This window comes from Aptenodytes patagonicus, chromosome 15, assembly GCF_965638725.1.
Source record: "Aptenodytes patagonicus chromosome 15, bAptPat1.pri.cur, whole genome shotgun sequence".
Taxonomy (NCBI): domain Eukaryota; kingdom Metazoa; phylum Chordata; class Aves; order Sphenisciformes; family Spheniscidae; genus Aptenodytes; species Aptenodytes patagonicus.
This window is the reverse complement of record NC_134963.1, coordinates 6,248,573-6,276,013: the sequence shown is the minus strand read 5'-3', so window position 1 is coordinate 6,276,013 and position 27,441 is coordinate 6,248,573. Positions and strand designations below refer to the sequence as shown.

At 36.5% G+C, this 27,441-nt stretch overlaps 1 protein-coding gene across 1 annotated transcript in view; it reads right to left on the bottom strand.

The window, feature by feature from the left end:
• The window catches only part of MPHOSPH9 (M-phase phosphoprotein 9), a 33,446-nt gene that overhangs the window by 4,462 nt on the left and 1,543 nt on the right, over positions 1-27,441 (bottom strand). Inside the window, exons 2-21 of the mRNA XM_076352826.1 lie at positions 26,247-26,379; positions 25,173-25,320; positions 23,699-23,788; positions 20,166-20,686; positions 18,177-18,300; positions 15,695-15,785; positions 14,298-14,404; positions 13,747-13,872; positions 12,508-12,944; positions 11,408-11,566; positions 10,212-10,299; positions 9,190-9,405; positions 8,278-8,325; positions 7,274-7,338; positions 5,328-5,429; positions 3,603-3,740; positions 2,707-2,882; positions 1,753-1,917; positions 1,306-1,426; positions 365-468 (exon numbers count right to left, since the gene is read on the bottom strand). Coding sequence (XP_076208941.1) covers positions 365-468; positions 1,306-1,426; positions 1,753-1,917; positions 2,707-2,882; positions 3,603-3,740; positions 5,328-5,429; positions 7,274-7,338; positions 8,278-8,325; positions 9,190-9,405; positions 10,212-10,299; positions 11,408-11,566; positions 12,508-12,944; positions 13,747-13,872; positions 14,298-14,404; positions 15,695-15,785; positions 18,177-18,300; positions 20,166-20,686; positions 23,699-23,788; positions 25,173-25,320; positions 26,247-26,353 — 3,133 coding nt within the window. The 5' untranslated portion in view covers positions 26,354-26,379. The remainder of the gene's footprint in view (positions 1-364; positions 469-1,305; positions 1,427-1,752; positions 1,918-2,706; positions 2,883-3,602; positions 3,741-5,327; positions 5,430-7,273; positions 7,339-8,277; positions 8,326-9,189; positions 9,406-10,211; positions 10,300-11,407; positions 11,567-12,507; positions 12,945-13,746; positions 13,873-14,297; positions 14,405-15,694; positions 15,786-18,176; positions 18,301-20,165; positions 20,687-23,698; positions 23,789-25,172; positions 25,321-26,246; positions 26,380-27,441) is intronic.

Here is a 27,441-nt window from a genome sequence, read left to right as displayed (position 1 = left end):
TTAGCAATGGAATTTTATTAGTATGACTTAGTATGTACATCTTAATATAGACCCTACTAAGATACGCATTGTATAACTGAGTTAAGCATAGGAAAACATACCACCCTTCTTTCTCAATTTAATGATTTTTGTTGTTCCACTGTGTTTGTGCACACACACATATACATAAAAATAAAATACTCTATGAATAGTATTTCTCTGTCTACAGGAATAAGACAAGATTTAGAGGATTTTTAGAAGTTGGCCTTCATAGAGTAAAGTGTCAGCTTTCTATTTGAGCAGCTGTTACCAATGTGGAAGAATATGGTAAAATGGTAAAAAAAAAAAATAAAGAACAGTTTTCCCCCCCACTTTGACAGATTACCTTCTACATCATCTAGTGAGAGAAACTGGAGCCTTTTTCTTGGGTTATTGTGCTGTAAAGTAGATGTAGGACCAGTTTCCAGGTCATCTAGAAGTATATCAAATCTACAGAGCAGGAAGCACACAACAATTACTTGCTAGAAATCACGTATCAAGCAATACAATATTTTCTACTTTTTAGTAGAATACAATATCTTCTACTTTAACCTTTTGGTTAAATAAACGAATTTTTTATAAAAAAATTTCTATCCCACAGGCATTGCAAGTCTTCTGATTACTGCTCATAGTACCATCCCCCAACATACTCCTATTTGCACACAGCAAAATACTTCATTCATGTGACTTTCTTTCAGAAGCAGGCCAAGCTGTCACTCCCGAACGCACTGAGCTCCCATGTTGTCATCCTCAAGAACCATCAAAGTGGCGCTAGACATTTCTTCTTCCTCATGCACGTCTTACACTTTAGTCTCGCAGCTAAGTATGTTCTCAAACTCTACAAGCCTTGCCAAGCAAAGATCTCTATAGAAACCCCAGTATCTAGTTCAGTTAGCAGAAAGTTAAGTTTATATATTTTTTGACATGCTTGTAGGTGCCATGGCAGGTAGGTAGATACTACTTTCAGCTTTTATTTACATCTCCTGATAAGCAGCAAGCAGATCTGGACTTACTCCACAGAACAATTCTATAACTTCTTTGCCACTGATCAATGTTGTGTCCCTAGTAAACCCAACATCTCATCTTGGTGAATGCTAAAGACAGGAAATCATTCTAGATTTTTCTTGCCAGATTTTAAAAAGTAAAACTTAGCTTCATAGTCAGAAATCTTCACGTGACTCATTTTCTAGGACTTTTAATGAACAAGAAACAGCAGCATTAGGCCTGCATAAACATACTGCTGCTATAATAATGATCAGAACACAACTGCATTCACAAGACTCGTACCTTGTCACTGTGTTTTCATTTTTGCTAAGCAAATGGCTAAATCCAGGAGAGAGGTTTTCTTTTGGAGATCGTTTTGGGCTGTATGTCACAGACACTGGTGCCAACATTATCTCTCTCCTTGCTGCAAAAGACAAAGTATGTTTAACTACCTAAAACTTTCCCAAAGGAATATGTCCCACTCATGCAATCAGATGCTTACATCTTAAAAGAATGCTTTTCAGAGCTGTCTACATGTTTATTTAAATTAGATGAAAAGTGCATCGCAACATAGAAAAATGAAAATAAACTTAGAACTCTCACCTTTTCTATGATTACAGACGAGCTTTTTTTCAGACTGTTAGAACAATGCAGAAATCCTATCTTTATTCTTCTTTCTTCTAGAGCAGCCTTTCATTATTTGCTTCTACTTTTTGAGTAACACAAACCAAACTTCAGAAAAGGACTTACTTGGAGTATTTGATTTCCTGTTTGAAGGAGGAAGGGACGATGACCTCTGGCCAGAAGGGGAGCTGTACCGTTTCGGTCTGTGTTGGTCTTTACCTTTCTCTGGGGATCGGTTAGCAACTAAAGAAGTTTCAACAAACCCAACAGTTTGACGCCGATTTGATGTTTCTAATTAAAAGGAAAAAGTTACTATATTAATCAATCTTTTTCAATACAAGAACTCACAAATATGCTCCTGTACTCAGCTTTTACTGTACAAAGACTACACTTAGTCCGCCTCATGTCAACATATCTGTGCTGTTTTGCTCAAGTCTTGCTTCCTGCTCATCATATTCATGAAACAGATAGTTTAACTCATGAAAAAGGATGCTTTGCAGCATGTGTGGCAGAAAAGATGCTAAATAACACTGATTTAATAACGAGACAGTGGAAAGCAGGACAAAAGCATCTTTTGGGAAAGAGAGTTGGAGTACCTGCATGAACCAAGAATATAAGCATTTAAGAAAGAGTCAATGCTTTCTAAGTACAAGGCTTCCTAAATCAGTGTTGTTAGAACAGCTCAGTGCAGTCCTACAGTACACATGCCAGCTCTCTTAGTAATATTCTGATACAACACCATGAGAACAATACTAAAATGGACGTACAGCCAGCCAGAGCTTTGTTCAGACTCCATTAACTGTTTATAAATACTGAGATATTCTTCAAAAAAGGACATTAACTACTCTCTAGCTTGAGACCTAACAGCAACCTTTGCATTCCCTCTATTTTAAACAAGTCACTTAGCTATATCATTTTGAATTTTCTTAGGAAATCTCCAGAAGTTTGCATGCTAAAACTGTTTTTATCCCATCACTCAAGCCTGATGGACCTTAATGCTGAGAATAACAAAACCAAAAGACATGCCAACAAAGAAAAGCCAGTAAAGACAAGTTCAGGAATATAAAAATAAAAAGTTACTAGCTGATGTGTCTTCTTTTTCTGTCTGTGTACCCCAATCTTTAAATGCTTTTCCTTCTTCAAGTTCTTTAAAGGCTTTTATGATTGGTGCTTCCGATATCTCATTTTCTTTCTTTTCTATTGTGTTTGTTGAAGAGTCTTCTTGTGAGGAGTCTTTTTCAGGAGGAGAATGGTGCCTTAAAGAATGTGGGGCGGTGGGGGGAAAAAAAAAGGATCAAGTTTTTTTACTTTATTTCATATATCCAAATACTAGCTGAATAAACAAAAACCTGGAGAAATGTAGTTTGAGATTTACAGTCATCAAAACAAAAATTTTAAGGGTGCTTTTTAATTTCAGCCAAGAACCTCAGAGGATTGTGTTACAGCCAATTCAAGAATCTAAAGTTGAACAGTATGAGTTAAGTCTGGTGACTTGACATGTTCTTAGAACTAAATACATCCTGACAGAGGCTTTAGAAACTTCTGAGGAAGAAGGCAAACTACCGCGAAGTTACACCTGAAGCTTCACACTGGAGGAAAGCTGCAGCCAACCACTACACCTCACATCCAATACAACAGAGCACACAGTGTCCAAACTCAGAGTAGAACCGGACACAAACACGGAGAGCATAAAGGCAGCGGCACAAGATGCAGTTGAAGCTTTCTGATATTTCAAGGAAGGTACTGAAGGCTGCTGCTGCTTGCTTCATACCAGGTTAGTGAAGGAAGAAGGTCCCCCAAAACTAGTGTTTTGTTTTTAAGGAATTGTATAGCATCTACAACATTGGGAAATTTTTTTAGAATTCTATTTAACAAGTACAAAATCTATAAATATGAATCTAGTCAATTCTGGATAAAACTATTTTTAAAAGTGTTCAACTTTACATCATAGTGGAGACTGAAGGAAACCAACTCACCTAGAAGGAATATAAGTTTCTTCTAATCTGTTATCTTTTGGGCTTTCCTGGACTTCCAGAGGCTGGCCAGTGAAGATTGAATACTCTGCTCCTGGTATCAACCACTTTCGCCTGCTGACATCAGGAGTTGCCAACTTGCTGTGGGAACAAAAAAAAAAAAATCTCTTCAAAATTATGAAAGGCTTTGAATTTTTCTTTTTTTTTTTTTTTTAAGAATTTAAGAAAAAAAATTAAGAAAATCCAGTTATTTATTCTAGCTAAACAGAAACAATAACAAATATATAATAAACCTGTAAATATCATGTTTTAAAACATGTTTGTAAAGTAAAAATAAATTTAAAAAAAAAAAGTGTTGAGGTTTCAGTCTAAATTACACAATATGCTCAGAATGCAGAACTCCACAAAAATCTTCCTGTAACTTATTGCTGCTTACTCAGACCGAGGTTTGGGTAACAAGTAGTTCTCAACTAATTAAACAAAAACATTTTGGTGTAGATTACTCCAATAGTTCAGAGCATCTGACCCCAGCTTTCCTTTTGACACCATTTATTAGTCACTAAGAAACATAAAAAAATAAAAAAAAAAAACACCAAAAACCAAGAAAGAATCACTGTTGATGACCTGAGAGTGATAAATATTAACTAATAAGCATCGACGAGTGTGTTATTATTTTGAAATATCAAAAGAAAAAGCTGATTTTTATACACAGGAAAGTAGATGATAATTAGGAAAAAAGGTTCTTGCTTACTCAAGCTATGAACCATAACTACTATTCTGTAAATCTATCCTGCTATGAATTCAAATTGGAATGAGGCTTTCTTTGAACCTTTGAGATTAGTTAGGGACAGATTAACTGCCAAATCCACATCGGCTCTTACATCCTCCTCCCTGATGAACATGGTCTGCCATGTTCAGGTCTTCCTTTTTTCTGTTCATTGTTGAGGGATCTTGTTCATAAACATTAAAATAGCTCTAAACAGAAATCTGTCCGTGTGATATATTAATACATAAACTACTTGCATCTTCATAATAATCAAAAATCAGATCCCCCAAAATACTACTGTTTAATATATACAAATGGACATCCACAAAACACGTTACATTATCATTTTGTGCTTCACAACATCAGTGCTGAACTGGGAGAGACACCCAAAAAGCTGTAACTAAGAAATTAAAAAAAGAAGGGGGGGGACAAAGCTTTTCAGGTCTTTAAAACATAAAAGGGGCAAAACAGAACACAGGCCAACTTTAATTTCCTTAACATAAATTCACAATTCAAACTAGAGTATGCATTCTAATTGAACTTCCACTCTACTCTCAGGATACCTGTACAAACTGTATTTAGAAACATAAAATATAGTAATCAGCCTTTCAAATCAATGACATAAAGACACAAAGAAAACCTCTAATGTCTAATTGGACTATTAGATTTTATTCCCAAGATCTCTGTTAAGCATAGGAATCCCTATTCAGCTGAGAAACTGAGACCTAACAAACACTCATTTAGGAAGACTAGAGAGTCTGCCAAGTCACACATGTATTATCCAAAGTATTTATTTGTTTTTAATAATTTCTTAGCACGTGAAGTCTCTGGATTACGTCACATGTATTTAATCCAGTTTAGCCTATGGACTGACATCTTCTTTATGCATTTTTAGCCAAAACACATTAAAAAGTATTCTAAAACACATGACCTGTTTTCACATTGTTGGAATATTCACTTACTTGGCACAAGAGGTTCTTAAACGACTTTCGGTAATATGGCGAAGTTTCAACATATTTTCATGTTCTACCTGCTTGAGCTGAGCTTCAAGTTTTGAAATTGTCCTAATGTGGACATAGCAAAGACGTATTATAAGATAATTTAAAAGACATAAAAAAGATATCATGTTTCTTAGAGTTTACTCATTTTTATTCAGATATCCTGAGTGAAGCAGAAGAACAAAAGCAACTACTACATTTTTATCTACCTTTCTATCTAAATATGTATGTAAATATGCACTTGAATTCTAAGTTAAATAAGTTAGGTAACCTAGCTAGAAAGACAGGACCAGGAGATATTGCTGTGGATCAAAGCATTCAACTCAGAGGGGTTGGGGAAAACAAAACAAGAACATTTTTCCTCCTTGAAATGATGTATTTTTACAAAGGCCTCCCTGACTGGTTTTAATGAGTGGCTCCTTCTCCTGCATGTCACTCGGGTAACTCCACAAATCTGCTGCTCAGGCTCTTCACATGGTTTTCCTCTCCCCCACATACTGCAGTCCACATCTTCAGTGAACCAGCCCTTGGCAATGCAACACAATCTTAGGCATTGTCCACTTGGAGGTTTGGAGCAGGATATAAAAAACTCCTTTTTCCACTACAATTTCCTCAGTCTGGAATGGTCTCTAGCTAGCAGCATCAGGAATCAGGCAGGAAAATAGAAGCACCGATACCTGACTGAACTGTCCTTCACACTATCTTCATTTCCTCAACAGTCCCAATAAAAATTGAAGGCAGAGTGTTTTCGGCTTCCTTCTATTCCTTTCTTAAATTCTTCCTATTCATTCTTTCTAGTCGTCTTCTTGAAAAATCGGGTGATCTGAGCAGCAAAGAAAAGGACTGTGACATCTCCCAGGTATCACATTTGCTGTTTTTCTGGTTTTGGCTAAAGACTATGCCCAGGTTAATGCTTGGTGGCAACAGCATTTGGAGTGAATTTTGAGGTGAAATTTGTAGCCACGTTTCTAGAAGAATCATCAAAAACCATGCATTTAAAAAAAAAAAAAAAAAAATCTTCCTAACAGTCTGGGTTTCAGCTGCTCATATAAAAACACAAAAAGAAATTATGACAGCACATACCCAGAAAAGAACCTTGAAGGGAGATGAAAGATGTGAAACATCACCTCATTACAGTTCTACAATGCCTGCCCTAGAGCCCTCTCAGATGTCCTCTTCTCCCACCTCTCTAGACTTCCCTGAGCAAGTGTGCTGTTTAACACCCTTGACAAGGAGTGGCTGAGAAATCCCAAACTAGAGGATATGTTTATAACTGTAAAACCCCTGATGGTCACATATGGCTTGCCTAGGGCCTACCCAGAAAGTACAAAGCTCAATGGATTTCTGTTCTCCCAACCGGAGAAAAAAAAAAAAAAAAAAAAAAAAAAAATAGATCTAGGTAGCATGAGGGACATCCACAGGAGATATTATTCCTGCTCTGGAATAATAATTCCATGAGCCACTCATTAAAAGACATGGAACACCTTTCTGTCCTTTATTCATGCCTAGGAGCCATAATCTTGAACAGCAAACTCCTGTCAGCATTCTCGCTCCTGAAAACCAGAACAGAGACTGGTTAGCTGAAGATGGGGGTTCCTGAGGAGGCAACTGTAGCAGTAAAAGCTTGAGCAGCAGACTGGCTGGGCTGGCTGAGCGACAACCATCAGAAAGGAAGCAATTAATTACATCCCACTGGAAGATGTTGTGATCGAGGAAATAGAAAAAACACGTATCCTAAAATAATAAGAGTTTTACAATGCGTACAAAGTAACACTAAGCAACATGAAACATTTCATAAGATGTAATTAAAATTGCAAGATCTACAGCCTTCAATAATCTAGGAGTAAATATTTAGGCCATAGCCTATATTTCATATTGTTAAAATAGTAGTAAGACAGTTTCACATTTACCTTTTCAGATCAGAAATCTGCGTGTTTGCATCAAGCAATTTGTTTTCAGTTGCATTTAACGTATCCTACAAGCACACAAGGAAAAAAAAAAGTAAAGAGTCAAGAAACTACAGAAGTGTAGTAAAAGAAAAACGAGTAACTGTGTATCAGTCTTGAAAACAATGCATTTTCACATTGTGTTTTTTACGCCTTCCTATTTGAAAGGGAGGCCCATTAAATTTCTTTGGCTGATTTCGCAGTATTTTTGCTGTCTGTGACTGTGTCCTGGTTTCGGCTGGGATAAAGTTAATTTTCTTCCTAGTAGCTGGTACAGTGCTGTGTTTTGGATTTAACATGAGAATAATGTTGATAACACACCGATGTTTTAGTTGTTGCTGAGCAGTGCTTACACTAGTCAAGGCCTTTTCAGCTCCTCATGCTCCACCGACTGAGAAGGCTGGAGGTGCACAAGAAGCTGGGAGGGGGCACAGCCAGGACAGCTGACCCAAACTGGCCAGAGGGACATTCCATACCATGCGACATCATGCTCAGTATATAAGCTGGGGGGAGTTGGGCGGGGGGGGGGGTGTGACCGCTGCTCAGGAACTGGCTGGGCATCGGTCGGCGGGTGGTGCACTGTGCATCACTTATTTTGTATATCCTTTCATCATTATTAGCATTATTTTCCCTTTCTTTTCTGTCCTATTAAACTGTCTTTATGTCAACCCACAAATTTTACTTTTTTTTTTTCTTCTCCCTGATTCTCTCCCCCATCCCACTGTGGGGGTGGGGGGAGTGAGCAAACGGCTGTGTGGTGTTTAGCTGCCTGCCGGGTTAAACCACAACACTGGAAAACGACACATTCCAAACTCCCTCCTTTTCCCTTTCCCGGGCTCTGAAGATGCAGTAAGAAGCTATGAGTTAAAATAAATATGGATCTTTCCCTAAGTTAACTCAGTTAATTCTATGGCACATTATCACATATTTTGCATGTTTGTTTTTTTATTTAACTAGCATGTTCTTACCTTTACTCTTTCATGTTCTTTTCCAAGCGACTCATATTCTCCTAAAAGCTAAAACAAAACAAAAAAAGAACACACAAACCCACACTGAGACTAAATACAATTACAGTTTTGTTGACTGCTGTAAAATCATCTAAATTGCTTGCCTAACATGTGCAGAAGCACTACAGGGGATACAGGGTGTACTTCAATAGCATTTGTTAAGTTCTAGCATCTTCTAATTGGAACAAAAAGTTAGAAAGGACAAGAGGAGACAGAGCTACTTACACAATGTATTTCTAATTTTCAAATTATTTCTCTCTAAAGAAACTGAAGGAGTTGAATGAACCGTTAAAATTCCCCACTGATTTTAAAGCTGACTTTTTATTTTGAAAATTTAATTGTAAAAAAGGAGTTAAAGCATGAAGTAGTTTTTCCAGCTAATACCCATTTAGCCAATCAGCTATTACTGAAGAATCAAAGGAATAATTCCTTTGATTCAGTCTAAAATCATACACAAAATTAACAGTTATAGCAAGTTGTGATGACTTATGAAAGAAATTCAGTCCATTCCCACTAAGCTTAAGAAAGGAAATAATAACTTGTTCCAAAACAACTTCCTGCAATACCTCTAAAAATAAAATGAACTAATAGCACATAGAGTAATAAAATACCTGAGACAGACTATGACAAGTGTTATCACATCAAGTACACACTTGCTGCCTTCAATAATTGTTTTTAAATATCTGTTAGGTTCGTAGTATCACCTAACACCTAGCCTACTAAGTAGTCAGCTGCATAATTTCTGTTCTCTTTTGGATGTGCATTAAGACTTTACAATGGTAAAGTCTGAGTAGTTTTCCAAAACACCCAGGACTTGCTGCGCTGGTAACATGCTGTGCAACTGTAAACACCATTGCCCATTTTCTTACTTACATTTTGAAACATTTTATTTTCTTCCTTTAGCCTTGTATTTTTATTATCAGATAACTTGTAAGCCTTTTCAAATGCTTCCTCCAGATCTTTAAGCCTTGATTTTAGTCGACTGATAGTGTTATCCTTCTCTTTATTACTTGTGCGTGTTTCTTCAATACGTTCTTGCAAAACTTTGGAAGTATTACTGACTGCATAAAAGCGTTCTCTCCAATCTGCCTGCAAGAGAAAAAAAAACATTGATTATAATGCTTACCTAACAGATTTTTATTTCAGTACAAAGCACAATCTAAAATCATCTAAACAGAAAACAAAGGTACATCTGTACATTAACTAAACAAGATTTTTGCTCATTTCTGTGACGTATAAAGAATGAAAATGAAGGCTAAGAACCCCAAAGATGTATTTATTTTATAGGACTTAAAATATCTAGAGGTTAGGCCTCTAATCCCAGCCGATTGTCTTGCTTCCCAGCATAGAAAAGGGTCTAAAAAAGGTGGAATTAATTAGTCTCTCCAGGTGTCTAACTTTCATGACAAAGCGTCCTGTGCTTTGACCAATAAATACAGCTATGCAGTCATAACCTAGCTGGTCTGACCTAGCCAGAAAGACCATATAAATATACTTAGAAAGATAATATTTTTGCCCCAGCGCAGATGAGATTTGCTTTTGTCACAGCTCTAATAAGAAGTCAAAAGAGAAAGTAATCAAATCAATTTTTTTTTTTTCACAGTAAGTTTAGAGAGAGACATCATGAACACATCACCATATTTCACTCTTAAACTTTGCATGATCCCTGATAACCTGGAAAGGTTGTTCATAAGCAAAAGTGATGATGATTCAAGTAGGGAGTCTTAAGAAACTCAGCTAGAAAAGTCAGCAGTGTAACATATTGGCTAATGTCATATATTAAAGAGAAAGGTTGAAAACAAAAATAGAAAAATATGGAAATACAGATCATCTTAATAATGAACATGTGCATTCTCTTACCCTTTTAGTTAAAAGAATTAAGAACATATACTTACCACTTGCTTCTCTAGCATATTATTCTTATTTTCAAGGGCTTTTATGCGAGCACTTGCTTCATTCAGAGCCGCATCTAGTTGGTCACACCTATTCAGAAGATACAGATGACAAAAATCTCTTGAAATTTTAAAATAACACATCTTCATTTTATAGCCTGCCTTCCTTCCTCAAGCATCCCCTCGAATTTTGGTGCCCAGCGTGTGACCTCTTCCCATAGTCTTCGGCCATTGCAGCAAGGACCCAGCGTCTCTGCTCGGAAGGGCTGTGGTGCTCATGGCAGGCGAGCAGCAAACTGGGAACACGTGCAGAGACTCCAGATGGCTCAGAGCATAAGAGCTGCAGAACCAAAAGCAGCTGAGACGCACCAGAGCAGAGTTCCACTTCAGCTAATTGATGATGCTGTGTGATAATGACTGAAATCATATCGCAAGCTACTTAAACTCAATAAATGACTGCTCAGGAGTCACTTTTAATAGTTAGAACACACTAGTGCTGGAAGATAAGTACAAAGGAGTCCCAGCTACCCAGACACTTCTTCAATTATTCTGAAGGGCATAAATTTTGTAAAGTATTTTAGCTGTCTAAATTTGCAATGTGGATTTTGACTGGCAATAATTATATAAAAATCACATCGAACTTGGATATATAGCAGACATTCAAGCTATATCTAATGGAATATATAGGTGAGGCACACAGACTCCAGTAGTAATATCTGGTCAAAGAACATTGACTGGCAAATCGGCTTTATAAAGCTACCAATGAATTCAAGACTGGTCCTATATCATCTGTAGTTTTGACATGAAAGGTAAAGAAGGATGATGTTCACCAGCATGACAGGCGAGCACTATTTTACAACATAGATAGTCCCATTACAAGTTGCTTAGGATTACCTCTGCCTGCCAGCCTTTCCTGAGCAAAATTTACACTGGCTTCAGCAAAAATCAGGTCAAACAAGACCTCTGGTCCAAACATCACACATGCTGCCTAACAATAATTTTACACTAATCTTAAACAGCTGCATTAAATAATACAAAATTTATATTTAATAGGAAAATATTAGCATCATAGATGCATGAAATCTTCAGAATTGAAGAGTGACATAAACTTTGAGATATTCTAAACAAGCATATTCAGTTTTTAAAGCAGAAAGAATACCATGTAACAGAGGAAGAGGACAAGTAAGGACAAACAGTACCTGTCAGCAAGATTTTGATTGATTTTCTTTAAGTCTTCAGATGAAGCAGTTTTATGGCTTGCCTCTAGCTGCTGTTTTAAGCTATGTATCTCAGAGTCATAGTAAGCTCGTAGATCAGCTATGTGTCGAGCATGTTTTTCCCTCAAGTTCTGCCTAATCCTATTTTCAAAATTAAGAACAAAAAAATTTCCAGCTATCCACATGAGCATGCATTGCTATATTCATTCACACATAATGAACTCAGCATATATATCTCTCTTGCAGAACTTTGTTGCATTCAAATTAAAGCAAAAAGAAAGCTTCTTCACCTAAGGCAGTGGTGTCAGACACCTAAGTCACCATATTAATACATATATACAGATAATATATACAGATAATATATACAAATACAATACAAAGCTTTACGCTCTCTTCTCTCCTTTGCTATGCGCTAGAAACTATGCATGTAAAATTAAAATAGGAAAACCCAAACACTGAATTATCTTGAAACCATGACCCCTACATAAAGCCCTCACAGGTAGAATATATGCCATGTCTGCTTGTCCATGTGCAAATCATGAGAGCCTCAATAGCGAATGGGGGATATTTTTCCTCAGTACAGTAATTCTGTGCTTCTCCCACCATTTGACTCTAAATAGGAAAACATAATCCCCACAGAACTTGAACGTTCTCTGCCTAAATTAACTCCCTCATACAGCCTATGAAGGAAGTATGTATTTCTATTTTAACGTATAAAAAGAAATAACCAAAGCATTAAAACATAGAAAATTGTTTTGCCTTCCTGCTAAGGCTCTGACATCCAAGGAAGACAGAGCACAAGTATTGTGCCTTAGATTAAACAGTATGGTCTAAAGAAGATTAAATAGTACAGTCTAAAAGACAGACAGTTGTAAGAAGTGGAAAATGACTGTTCTATTTATATGCCATCAGTACTTCAGGGGAGAAAAAAAGAAAAGAAGGAAAAAAAAAAAAGCAGCAATGTCCAGCTATGTTCTAAGCAAACAGAACTTGCATATTTTGTTCATTTTACTAGTGTTAAGTTTCACTTCTTTCATGAAAGTACCAACTCTACGACTTGTAAAAAAGAAAAAAATACTTACTTTGACATTATCACAGGATCTTCAACAGATGCCACTGAAAGACTATATTCTGGCAAACTGTTATCAGCACACTGAGTAACAGAAGATGGAGTTAGAGTCAGTGTTTCTTCCTCCTCTGTGTTGACTAAATTATCATTATTAGCATCCATATATGCCATTGGAAAGGGACAGCTGGTCTTGTTTTCATTTTGGAATGGGTGATTTCTCCAGAGGTCCAAATGCACAGCTCTGCTGCTGGCAGGATATTTTGGAGAATCATCTAACTGAGATGAATTACTTGTCTGTGAAAAAGAGTCTGTGTCACAATGACTTGAAAATCCGGGCTCTGCCATAGAGTCTGGAGAAAAAGGAGTAGTGTCTTCAGGAATATTGAAAAAACAGCATCCTGGGTTCTGCTGACCTGGTTTCATATGCAGGGTTGGGTCCAATGTCAAGATCTAGGAAATAAGTTATAATGCTAAAAAAACTGTGATTTAACTTTTGTTCTTGTAAATGGAGTTTATCTGAAGACATTAGTAATCCATATAATAGATCACAGGAATTACATTGAATACTACTACAATCATTTGGTAATGACAAGCAAGACGAAGGGACCTGTAACAGCTTAGATGATGATACGTATTCCCAACGTTTGCAACTTGAGTTTCTAAGTTTCCATTAAGAATAAAAGACTTATGTAGCTGTCTAGAAAACCTTTGGAATTTCAGTTATGTAAATAGAAGGACTATGATGTCTGCTTGTAGGTTGAAACAATAACTTTGTACAGTTATGAAAATCACTTCATGGATTATATGAACAAGACAGCCATAGTAGCCATCGTTACTGGATTTTGTACAAGACTGAAAGCTGTATAAAGAAACAGATATGATAAAGGATATTTCCACAACCTGTGCCTCTTCTGTTTCACGGGTGGAATGAACTTGTCTTGGGGGAAGCAGTAAGAAAACCCTGCTTCTGTGACTGCAGTTCCACATGCATTTCATCAGCTGCAGCCTCAGCGTAAGCAGATTCGTCCCTGCGCCATCCTCAAGGTTGTGCAGCAAAGGTGCTTGTTTACCCAGGATATTCTTAGAGGTTCTTTTCAGCTGGATCCCTTCCCAATCTGGTTCATCACACAGCTGCACAAATTGCTGTTCCAGCATAACACTGGAGGTGGCAGCAGGGGCCAATTAATGTGAAACCAGCCTGTAACCGATCATATCTTCAAACTGAGACATGAAGTAAAGAAATTAATGTTACCTCTGGTGGGTGACTTGACTGGGAAGAAGGCATAAAATTCTGGTCTGGCAGCTGCTTATTTTCCCTTTGTCTTTTATGATAAATATCCTTCAATGACGACAACTTCGTTTCATCAGCAGAAGACAACTTCAACAGGCAAAATTGCTACATTACTTTTTCTGAACACAATCCGCCATCCCCAATATAGATAAGCAAGTTCTGGTGTGGGTTTAGCTAATAAAGCAGTTCAGAACAGAAGGCGGCTTTATTCAATGCACCCAGTTTAAAAAAGGGTCTTTAGTGAGGCACATACACCTTTAATATATTAGTTAGTCTCTTTTCATCTCCTATACACACAATTTATTTTAAATGACAAAAGAAGGTCAATAAATTCCAAGTGACATTAGCGGGTGTAAGTGAATAATGACAGAATAGAATATGAGAGACTGAGCTAACAAAAGAATTCTCGCAAAAAAGTTAGCTTCTGGAGGGTTGATTCTTTCCATCATAGAAAAAAAAGCAAAGATGACAAGCAACTATAGGACAACTTTTAAAACACATACAAAGTTTACCTGATCTGGTGATACTTTTGTGGAGAAAATATCAGCAAACTCGCTTCTGAAATTCTCTGGTAAAGAGTGATACAACTCCTTTTCATCTAATTTCCAGTACGAAAGTCCTGAGAAGAAGAAACATTGAAAGAAAAAAAAAAATTACAAATTTCAAGCTCACGGCTATAGAACAGAAATCCATTAGTAAAATGTTACTTTGTCAGCTAACAAGAATGCTGTATTAATTATTTTCATCTACTGCTTAAGGATCTCACTAAAGCATTTATTACCAGAAGTTACAAAAATCTCAATGCAAAGCACAAGCAACATAATCAGTATTACATCACACAGCATCAGTAACGAAAGCTATAAATCAGTGAAAACATAGATTTACTCTCTGGCGTTCAAGGATCAAATCCTCATTCACCACAAACTTTTGTATTTCTACCAATTCCAGTATAGCACTTAAAACTTGTATTACCCAAGGAATAATCCTAGACAGCCATTTGATACTACAAACTCTCTGGTTTGGTACTCAACAGCACTCTATAGCATGCAAAAGGACAGACTACCAGGACTAAGAGGGATGGCACAAAAGGAACAGATACAGTCTCAATCCCTCTTCAGTTTCTTATATGTATCCCTCTCTCAATGTGTTGTGAAGGAGGAATGAATATACACAGTTTGCAGGGATGCATCTCTGTGCCCCTGTTTGTTACTGAAATGAATCCACCCTGTTACGATCAAAATATGTGAATTAGTTGTTTGGCTTTCACACACACACACACAAAAAAAAAAAACACCAAAAAACCCAAAAAAAACACCAAAGAAAAACCCGAAACACCAACACCAAAAACCACCCACACAAAAAACCACCACCAACCACCCCTCACACACACACCCCAAAACAACAAAAGCAAAACCATACCAAAACACAAAAAAGCACATCCCCCCCCCCTTAAAGAATCACCACATTGCACACTGCATTCTTTTGTTCTTGTCTATTCATACAATTATTGAATCATGCCCTTGGCTTACAGGAATTCTGCCTCTATTACCATGCACTCCTGAGATTACTAGATCGATGATGCTAATATTTGAAAGATCATTTGATACCCTACCATGATTTTAATAGTAATTACATTATAAAACAGTTTTAAACATAAAGCTCAGCTTTGAAATGTTGAGAAATTTGAAGAAAAAAATTGCTGCATGTCCTACATTTGCCAGCAGTGATACACAGGAGGTACCATCAGAGCAAGAAAAGCAGAATTATGCTGTATCAAAGTTTAATAGCTTGTCGATGCTCAAACCCTCCTCACCTCCCCAAAGTTATTGGAGATGCATTCTAGTAAGAGTTTTAAAAAAAACAGAATTCAAAAGAAAAAGGAAATTTAAGTACAAGAAATTAGCTATACCTGAAGCTTCAGACACTAAGGAATTCGGACTTTCATTCGGTTGATTGAGGTAAAAAGTGTAAGGTGGCAAAGCAGCATCAGTAAGATTTGTCTAAAATTACAAAGGAAAAACAAATTTATGAGGAAAATCACAAGGCAAGGAAAAAAAAAAGTCAAGGGTATAATTTTTAAAAATTGCATGTAAGTGTTATTAGTCTTTTTAAGCAAAGAGATTAAATTTAATTACACAGCATGATCCAAACCTATACAATTTATATTCAGGGCAACCACAGTCAAAAGGGGAACTAAGCTAAGCCACATAATTAGAAGATACTGATATTTTCCAAGCCATGTGCCTGTCCGCTTGTGGAGCATTTCTGAAATTAACTGTTACAAAAATACACATTTTGGACAGTCATCTAAACTCTCTTGCTCCTTAAGAGTTGCAAGTATATGAGGGATGACTTACCAATAAAGTGTTACTCTTTCCTCATCCTAAGATTGGAATTTCTTATATTCAGCTGTTAGGACTCCACCTACCACAAGTCTGGAGGTAGACACTGTCTATCATCTCAGATAGAGAAGGTACTACATACCCTTCTTCTCATCACTCCAAACTTTCTAAGCAACCTCCCCAGCTAATTACAGAAACAACTTTGAAAAAGGTGGGACCAACACATGGAAAAAAATTCACATAATTTAAAATTTGCTACAACTCTCCTCTTCCTTAATGAAAGGAAGAAGTGTCATTGATACAACACAGCGATACAAGAGCAACTCAGTAAGGAAGCTAGCATTAAAATGGTCGTCTCACACTGCTCTTTTCTACCGTGCTTAGGGCTTTTTGTTGCATTACAGCAGCTTAACAGTCACACTACTTGGCAAATTTATACAGCTCATACAACTGAGGACTAAAACAGGATAGTAACCATTGAGTTAACAAAAGTAAGAAAGAAAAAAAAAAATTAGAACTAAAGCTTTTCAAGTTTTTGCATGAAGTACTATCTCACCTCAAGGCTATTTTGTCCCTCTTAATGTTTTTATTTAGGTATTCTCCTTTGCCTAAGGAGGAAGAAAGGAAAATGAAGGAGTATCAACTGAATTCTTACAAAGGAACAGAACGATAAAGGTATTTTCAAAATCTGAGTTGCTGGCACTAATTTCTTTAGGCACCCTCCTGTAGCAGAGAGAAAAGAAACAATCCACAGCAGATAAACTTGACTCCTGGTTTGAAATATCCCCTTAGAGGAACATCTTGTTTCCACTGACAACAGAAGAAGGCTAAAGAGAGCAATCCCAAACAGCTACTCTCACCCCTTCTGGATCACCCTCAAGTGACCACAGGAAAGAAAACAGACCCTGCCTTGATTCAAGTGATTCATATTTGCTAGTTCTCCTATTCTCTTGTAGGTAGAGCCATTCACAGTGTTTCAGGAATTATTTCCTTAAAAATAGCATAAGGAGAGAGGTTTGTGACAATTAATATACTGAAAGTAATTCTAAAACTTCATAGTTACATGTATGATGATTATTCATAAAATCAGGTTGCATAACATCCCTTTGGATCAGAAATATTATATGTGATTAAACTTCCCAAAATAATCAGTTGTGGGCATACACAATTATTAACTCAAGAATATGGGGGGGAACAAACCAAATTCTTCTCAAAAGAAGTATTTTGAGCCGATTCAGCAGTCACAGCCATAGGCATTACTACAAATGGTTCTAAAGAGCCAATTAGATTTTCTAAATGTCTATTGTGGGGGGTTTAGTTTTAGTAACCAGTGCTGTAACTGTGCGTGGAGTAGTTCAATTTAGCCAAATCATAGTCATACACAGGCAGAAAAGAATGCGTTATTCCTACATAAACAATACAAAAAAATAAAAATAATTTTTAAAAAAGTTTGTATTTTAGCATAAGAGACTGCTAAGAACACTAAAAAAGCCCAAACCAAACTAAACCAAAAAATCCCTGCAACTTAAAATCCCAGTCTGGAAGAATACTATCTGTCCTGGACAAAGTGGCTGATGCCTCCAGACGCAAAGAGTTTTGTGTACTAAAAGAGACATCACCAGCTGAAATCAAAGATCCTTCCAAAAATTTGTTATGGAAATTATGCATGCCAGCCACCATAACAGGGTTCGACTCTAGGTTTGCTTCTACAAATTACAGGGCACAATAAATTACCATGACCTGAAGCTTCAATTGAGAAGGTGACTATTATCTCTATAAGGAAAGAACATGTGCCACTTAGGTAAATTAAGACAAAAATTAGGCAAGGAATAAAATAAGCCAAAATAGCTTATAGTAAGTATAGAATGATCCAAGACGTAAACTCTGCCCACATGAACTTTAAACATATGAATGGGAACACCACTACTCAAATGCTTAAAGCTAAATATGAAAGCACATGCTGAATCAGAACATGCTGTAACACTGAAAAAATAACAGTGACGAGATTAAAATTAGAAAAACATCATAAAATAAAAAAAAGAGACTTACATTCTCAAGGGGTAATTTCTTAGCTTGCTCATTTTCTTGCATAGAGTTCACACATACTTCTTCGGCATTTATTCTTTTTGATTGGTTTTGTTTCAACTTTTGTGCCCATGATGTCAAAGATTTACTAGATAGTAAGAAACACACACATAACCTTTTTAGTGGAGGCATGAAATCAATTTCTTCTTCAAGGTAAAACATAGGCACTAAAACTCCATTGCCTTTGTGCATTTTTGAGAAACAATATGAAGTAAGGAATGCTGAAAGGTTTTAGGGCTCTTTTTTAAAAAAGTAAACCAAAACAACAACAACCACCACCCACAAACAAACAAATCACTGAAAGGAAAGGTGCTAATCAACTGCACCCATAATCAAATGGCTTTCCTACTACAAAAAAAATCGTAACAGAGGGCTCCGTATTTTTAGCCAGGCAACTATTTTTTGGTCTGTTCAAGCAGATACTGAGCAAAACCACAAAATTAATCTGGAATGTAAATGCAGTGTTTTTTTATTGTGTTATCAGTCCGGTTGTAAAGATGATGTCAGCTAAGACACGCTACGGATGCCTTCCCACTCAAGAGAATCTTCAAGGATAAGAAAGATCGAAACAAGATATAGAAGGAAAGGGGGGGGGGGGAGGCAGAAGAACAGAGACAAATAGAGATATCCTGAAATTCTTCTTAACAGCAGATGTGGAACAATTTTCCCTTTTTGTTAAAAAGTGACACTTTGAAAAACTACCTATTGTCCCAGTTTGGGACATACAGTGGAAAGAATGAAAAAAGTTTACAACTAAAAATTAAAAAACAACAACAACAAACAACACAGTTTGGGTTAACTGAGCTATTCCACTTTGGTTTGAACCCTTTCTTCCTTCAAACTGAGTTCATAATACAAAACAGAAAGCAATTTCAAAGAAAAACACTTTTTTTTTTTTTATAAAAAGGACAAAAAAACCCATACATGAATGATTTCAAAAGTTGTCTTACAAAGGTTTTTCAAACTGAAAAACACTCTTGGATTGAGCTTCTCCAGCTCTAAATTTCCCTGGCAGCCCATGAATTGCAGCTACCCCCCCTCATGGAACTGTGCAACACGAATCAAATACTGGAATAAATCCCAACAGAAGGGAGGAAGAGAACATACATATCAATGAGGTTATGCTCTACCTTATATGCTGAAATAAGACATTTGCAAACCAAATTCTCTAAACAAAGTCGGTTCTGTGTTTTATTAGGTACTAGCAAAATGCAAGTTCATTTTCGCTACTCTCTGTTTTCCCAATAGAGAGAAAGTTTTTGTCTCTGCAGACTACTATCAGGGACTCACAGGCAACATGCTGCCCACAAGACCTCTGATACTGCTCGCAACCACATGAAGCCACGGCCATTACAGCCTAGTCTGACAGGGAAAGTACATTGTTAAGTTCTGTGCAACTAGAGCAGTGCTTGGTCAGCATCACTGCCAAATTAGCTAGCCAATCTTTCAAAAAAATCTTGGTAGATCCACCCACCTATTGAATAGCGCAAAACAAACAAAGATCAACCAAAAAAAAGCCAACAGAAAAACCCAAACATGTTTGGCTGTTGTCTGATACAATTTATTACTGTAATGCATGCATATAAGCTAGCAAAAAAGACTGGTTGAGCACAACAGCAAAATACCAGTCACATAAAATGGGTCATCAGCACCTAAAATTCTGGTGCACAGATAAACACTATATGCAAACTGTGTCTTAGCTCGTATTTGCTGAAGAAAGTAGATTTTCATATTTTTCCCCAATGTAGCTACAACAGAAGAACACTGCAGATGCAAATATGCACCACGCAGAAACATTAGGCTAAACAAATTACTATGCTGCTTGGTAGATGAAGTTTTCTTTACAATCGAGAGGTTCCATTCAATTCTTACATGTTTCCAGTTACCAACAGCTGTTTACTGAATGGGGACTGTCTACAATAAATTAACATATTTGGAAAGTTTATCACTTACCTGGGTTTCTTTCCACATCGAGCTTCGTCAACTTTATGTTCGAATTCAGCAGGAAAAACTAAAATATCATTCCTTCCTGATGAAGGATTTTCCTCTATTTTTGAGGGGAAAAGTTCTCTTTTATTTTGAACACTGGCTACAACTGCATCACTCTGCAATACTGCTGCATCACCCTGTCCTTGTGAAGTTTTGTCCATGTAGTCTGCGCGCTTGTTAATGTCGTCAGATTTGCTAGGGTTCAGTTCAGAGGCAGAAAGCGTACCGTACCCGCTATTCACTGAAGCATCATTTGCAAAACATTCCTGATGCAGATCAGATGCATTTGGCTGACTTTCTGCTTCATTAGATCTAAGTTGATTGACAATGCACTCATTTTCTTCAAAGATTTCAGAACGCATCCCCATTTGACTTTCTAGTGATGAAAAAGTGTCTGTAAGCTTGGCAGGCAAACTTCTGCTCTTACCGGCACCCCAATCGCTGGTCTGCAATTTCACTAACTGCCTTATCTCATTCTGAATCAGCTATAGGAAAACAAAAGGCAAAATTCCTGAGATCGTGCCACAAATCACATTTATATTTTGATGCGTCTTCAATTCATGTTATTAGTGAGAGAATTAGAGTGCTTATTTCAAATAACTCAAATTTTTCAATGTGTAGACATCTCATGCACAAAGTAGATATATGCATACTGTGCATAACAGTAAAACGTCCGTGGTAACAATCCTTAATTCCATGCAGTGAATTACAGCTCTCGGTAGTCACTTATTAATGTAAAAGAACATGCACGCATGTATTCACTATATGCCTTCAGAACTATAGTTACCTACCAGCCAGCTAAAAAAATATAAACTGTCTAGGTATGTCATTAGAAGTGGACAAAAGTCTTTTGCTAAATTTAGATCTAAAAGAATTTATAACTTGGGTATACATTTTTAAAGATTGCAAGTACACTTTAATGGAAGTATAAACCATTACTCTGTTACGCTAATAGGAATACTGTACCTCTAAGATTATTTGCATAAAACTTGACTTTTAAAATATCTGATTTAAGTAATATGTTATTAGGTGGTTCATATAATACAAAGATCTAAATTTTGATTGTTTTGGTATCCAATGGAGTGGAGCAAACCTATCACTAGATTTAACAGGTTACTTACTCTTTAGTCTACAATGTCTGTGAAGAGTTATTTCAGTATATTAGATAAGTAATATTATTTCTCTTTTTTTTTTTTTTAAGTTTTACAGTTGTGCATGGGTATACTGAAACAGCTGTGAGAAACAACTAATGCTTTTGTCAAGGGCTATGGAAAGACTTCATGCTAGTGCCCATGGCTGTGTCCTTTGGCCAGCAATCAGCACTCGTGCAGAGTTACATTGAGATTACTGAACTCTGCATGAGCACACAACTCTTATTACATGTTACAAGACCAGAGTATATAGTTGTTATCAAGAACACACTTCAAACTAATTCCCTCGGGGCAGGGCGAAGAACTTGCAATAATTTTTCACACAACTACAGTACATTACTCACATATGAATAGCAAGTGGAAAGCACAAATTGAACAAAAATCAATTTGTTCTCTGAAAGTAAGAAATAAAAAATAAGACTTAATTTCAGAGGACTGTAATGCTAGTCAGAACCAAGAACCAAGCGTCATATGTTTTATTAACTTGCAACAGAATTAAAAATTGAATTTCAGCTCATTCTATGCAAAAAAACCCCAAACACCCAAAACAAAAAAAACCCCACACTCAGGATGAAGTTTTCTGCCACAACAAATTTTTTTGTTGTGCTAATGATTCCAATCATGACTGCAGCAATCATTTGCGTTTTAATTCTGTGATTCAACTCTGTCGAGGAAGGTAGGGAAGGGAGAACAAAAGGGAAGAAACAGAATTGGGGGGGGGGAGGGAGAAAACCAAACTGATCAGATTCTCTGCTAACGGTTAATCTTTGTCATTAATACCTTGTGTGGGAAAAGTGAAAGGCTACTATTCCAATTAAATAGCATTTTTACTTCTCTTTGCATAGTCACAAATAAGTCCAAGAGAAGAAAACACCTGGGAAAAATAAGATGACATTTCTATAGTTTGGGGATTGTAGGTAACTCTTATTTTTAAATCCTCTTCAGTAAAGTCTGATCTTAGGATGATCCACAGGTGGCGATAGTTTGTCATTAGCACACTTGTCTTCTGGTGTATAAAACACACAAGCCAAGGACTGACCCCACTGATTCCAAAATGAACTCAAGGTCTTTTGATCCCTATTTTCACATGGATAAAGATGTATTTTTATAAGCACAGTTGGTCTTGAAACACAGCATAGAGCAAGCCTTATCTCCGAGTCATGTCAATGCTAATGCAGCATCTTGCTTTGCTACCCCAAATAGTAGATTATTATTTTTGTCTTTTTATTATTCTTATTAGAATGTGTTGAGTTGCCTGTATTTCAGTATTTTCACTAGGTCACTGGCATACCAGTTTAAGTTTGGAATAGCTCCATCTATTTTATCTAATGCCCTCATACAACGGAAAGTAAGTTATAGCTGTTGATTTTATATTTAGCGTGGCAATTCATGCAGTTAGTAAGTCCCTGCTGATACCACAAACTCGACTCTTCCAGAAGTAGCCTTTCCTATTAAGAAAGACAAAAACCGGCAAAGCCAACACAATGGATTAGTCAAGACTACGATTAGCAACCAGTGAATCAAACCACTACAGTAAGAGGAAGGAAATACAAGGGTAAGGAAACACTGGTGGGACAAAAATAATGAGATGGGGGGGGGAGAAACAGGAGATAGGATAAAAGGACAGTACCTCTTGTTAATTCAGTTCAGGAACTGTTGATTACTACTAGTGTAGAGGGCATCAGGAAAGGGAAGGGAAAAACAGCAACCAAAACGATGAAGATATTAAGCATTATATATTCATAGAATTACTGTCTCTTACACATACATATACATTTCTTCTGTTTTAATGGATAAATATGGTTCAGCAAACATGTGAATCTTCATGTGGGTCATTTTTCATTCGTAGAGACTATTCAACTGAAGGGCGAAATAAGTGGTCAGTTATTACAGTGAATGTTTTCCTATGCTATATACTGTCTAGATGAGGGAATGACAAGTTGCATAAAGTTTTCTAAGGAAGAGAAAATAACAATGTCTCAAAATTAGAAATGATACAGTCTAACAGTTAATAAAAAAAACAGCTTGTACCTACAAAATCCAATTATGAACCAAATGTTTGTGAAAACAGAACAACTGAAAACAAATAATCCAAGAATCTTTACTTCTGAAATGGTTCCTACCAGTTACTTTGTTAATTAGCCAAGGCTATCTCAAATATGCATCCTGTAAATCGGCATTCCAGTCATCCACTGCCATTAACTGCCTGTCTAAATATACGTACAGAAAAACCACAGGAGTGCCAGAGACCATATTGCATTGATTTGGAGATGGGGGGTGGGGTGGGGGTGGTAGATTAAAGAAACATTCAGCCTAACCTACCTACATGAACAAATCATTACTTACTTGGATTTGATGGTGGAACTGCTCTTGCTGGGCAACTATTTGTTCCTGACATTGTTTTTCTACCAGTCTCAATAACTGTAGCCACCTTGTCTATTAAACCACAAAGTAAAATAATTAAAGCACAGTCATATTGCATCTCTTACCTTTTACTCTAGCTACAAAATAGTTTTGCAATCTTATACTTAGGTGTTGCCATAATACAAAATTTAGTAACAGCACGGTGGCTGTCCACCCCACAATACATGCAGCCCCCTATCACGTCAATCAACGGAAACAATTCACTATGGACACATTCACTTAAAAAAAGGTCCTTCTAGACAGCAAGATAACACATCTCTACAGTTTAAGTTTGGTTTAAAAAAAACAACCAAACAAACAAGGGAAGAGAGTTATTCTATTTAAAAAAAAAATCAAATGACTTAAAAGTAGAAACAGCTGGCAGGAAAGTACAGTCAAATGTTGGAAAGGTTGATTCCAGTTCAATAAATTATGGGCAATTTTAAAATTGATAATTTTAAAGTCCCTATGTCCAGTGAACTGTTCACTTCAATAAGAAACATTTCCCTTCAACAATCCAGCTAAAGGCCATGATACATAACTATTTAGTGAAAACAAAAAGATAATTTTAAAAAAAATCAAATATATAGGGCTCCTAAAATGTGGTAAAATCTGAATTTTAAAAATTATTTTATGCTAATATTTACGGAGCCTGATACTTGAAGCATAGGACACGGGACATAGAACGCATGTGCCTAGACACAGACATCTATATTCTTTTCTTGGAGCTGTTAAAGAGCACCCAAATTAAGCATCTGTCAAGAGACAGTTTGATGGACCACAGCCAGAAAGCTCAAAAATTCTGCAGGAACAAGCTCATGGTGTGGAAACCTGATGTTCCTTATGGAGACTAAAAATAATGATAAAATTTAAAATAAAAAAAGGACAAAAACAACATTAAAAAAGGGTTTGAGAGCATTAGCTAATTGACCCTACATCATGATTTTTGTGTTGTTTTAAATCTGGAAACAAACTAATCATCTACACATCTTTACAAATGGAATAAATAAATAATTCAACTGAAAGAGAGCCATTTTTAGAAAGAAAACTTCCAATTTCTAGGATCACTTCAGACCGGTTTAAAGTACTACAATTTTAAAGGTTTAAATTTTTCAGTTCAAAAAACTTGCAATCTTTAAGTACTGTAACTTTGGGAAAAAAGTATTCACATCTGTATTGTAAAACACTAAGATAAAAAGCTAACATATTGTAAAAAGCTAAGATAAAATTGCAATAAAAATCCATCCACGTGGTTAGTTCATACCTTGTAAAAGGATTTGTCCCATCCTGAGGAATAAACACATACATATATAAATCTTACTGCTAAACTATATCATCATTAGATCTGTCTTCCAAAATGCAAAGCCGATACATTATATTTTTTTTCTTTTTTTAAATAAACCTTGACATCAAATACCTCGCAGTTCTTCACAATGTCCGAGTCAGCATTTCCAATGTTCTGGATATCTTGCATAAAGGAGGCAAGCAGCTCAACAGACCCAGGCATTAATGAGGATCTGGTATTCCCTGAGTAACCAGACACTCCATTGGGATTGGATGAGGGACTTTGAGTGAAACATGAGGGGAAAAAAAACATTTCAATTATTTATTGTGCCAGTTGTCCAACATAGTGGCCAAAATAATACACTACATATGCTATGCAGCCATAAAAGAATTATACACTTAATTTACATTGTGACCCTCATCATGCTGAAGAAAACCCCTGACACCTTCATAAAAATGAGGATGTTTTTCAAGAAAATGTCAAAGAATCCACAGCATGCTTCATCCTTATCCTACATACTATTAAAACGCAGTAGCCTTCCAAGAAGAGAGACAGCATAATCAGCACAGATATTACTGCTCACTAGTACAAACGTCAATAAATACAGCTTTTCATCAAACCTATCTGCTTCTTCATAGATTCTGAGGTCAGAAGCTTACAGATATAAGCTTCTGCGTAACAATGATTTATGAAGTCCAAGACTACTGCCTCCTTTTCAGAAGTTACACATGCAGTAAGCGACTTGTAATTCTCATCATAACAGGTCAGTCAAGAAGAACCTCTCCTTATCTGTCACTTAGGCCATTAGTCCGTATTTGCCCTTCTTATTCACTGGGAACACCTTGGACATTGAACAGAAAAACAATTCACTTTTTCTAAGCTGCTGTTCTCTACAAATGACTTAGCATAATGCATGATCTTTCCAAAGAATGATCTCTTACAATTTGTCCAAGACAGGTTTTCCCCTCCCCCATTCTAAAAGACACAAAGCAATGGAAGTTACTAAGTTTTTACGGAAGGCTTAACAGTTCTTTCAGTAAGGCTTTTCTCATTAAGGATTATACCTGCAAATCTAAAAAACCCTAAAATATATTGCAGAGTATTACATATTATTTCACTTTAGTAACAATGTTACTGTAAAAGCATACTAACTAAGCAGAACAAAAATAATAAAAATATTTGCTAGGAATTCCATCAACACATTACCTGTTACAATTCAAGTTACACACAGACCTGTGGGTATTTCTGACATCAGAGTCTGCAGAAGATGAAGGGATTTCTTGTATGGTATTCACCACGTCACGGTTTTCCATATCTTAGGCTCAAGTATGACATTACCCTGAAAATACAAAGAAGTAAGCATCACCCTCACGTTTTAAAAAGCCATTTGACTTTGTTGTTTGAAGAAACAGAATTTGATTAAAGGGACAGTTGTTTCAGCCAAACCACCCCAGAAAGTGCTAGCATTCCACAACCAACCTCTCTTCCTTGTCCTGTGCTATGCTTGCAAACAGGTGCTATTTATTCAGCCTTGTACTTGCTGGGACTCTTACAAATCAAACAGACTCCTAGCTGTGCATCACACATCTAGGCTGGGCTGTAAAGGGTGTCTGAATCCAAAACGTTCCAGGTAGAACAGTGTTGTTGGGGTTTGGTTGGTTGGCGTTTTAAATCTGAGGCTCGACAGACAGTTTTTGAGACTTCTGTGAAAGGGCCTATTATCAATGTATTTAAATCTGCTGAACAGGGATCTGCGCCTTCACTGGAAGAAACACACCCCCCAAAAAAATAAAATCGAGACCCACTGAGTTAGACCGCAGTTGACCAATTCTGCTATTTGTGTATGTAATATTTGGCTGACTTTTTTCACAGAACGCCTGCTTTATTATTACTATATAACATTAATTCAAAAAGCATTGAAACTGTTTTGAGCTACATTTCTTACAGATTAACAATCAAATGTAGTCAAACAGGAATCCCACAGCAGTTAAAAACAGCAGCTGGTTAACTGAAAGCATCATAAATAAATAAATACAAAATACTTGGTCTTACAGCACTCAAAGCAGCAGTTTACAAGAATGGCTGTAGAGAGACTAAAATATTCTTCTGGTTTCCATACTTTCTCTAAGAAAACACTTGAAATACATTGATTAATCAGTTCTTCTGTAGTGCTTATTTCAGCATCTTCTACACCCTGGTGAATTCATCCTATGTTCTAACACTGAAGAAAAACCTTACGATCACTTCACGGATGGAGAACAAAAAGAGACATTAAGAAATATCATCCTAGTAGTCTGTGATAATACTAAGAATAAATCCCTGCTGCCTTAAAGAAGCACAACACCTTCAAAGCACAACCATTCTTCTTTACAGGGCTTACAAGTACATGCTACCAGCTTTC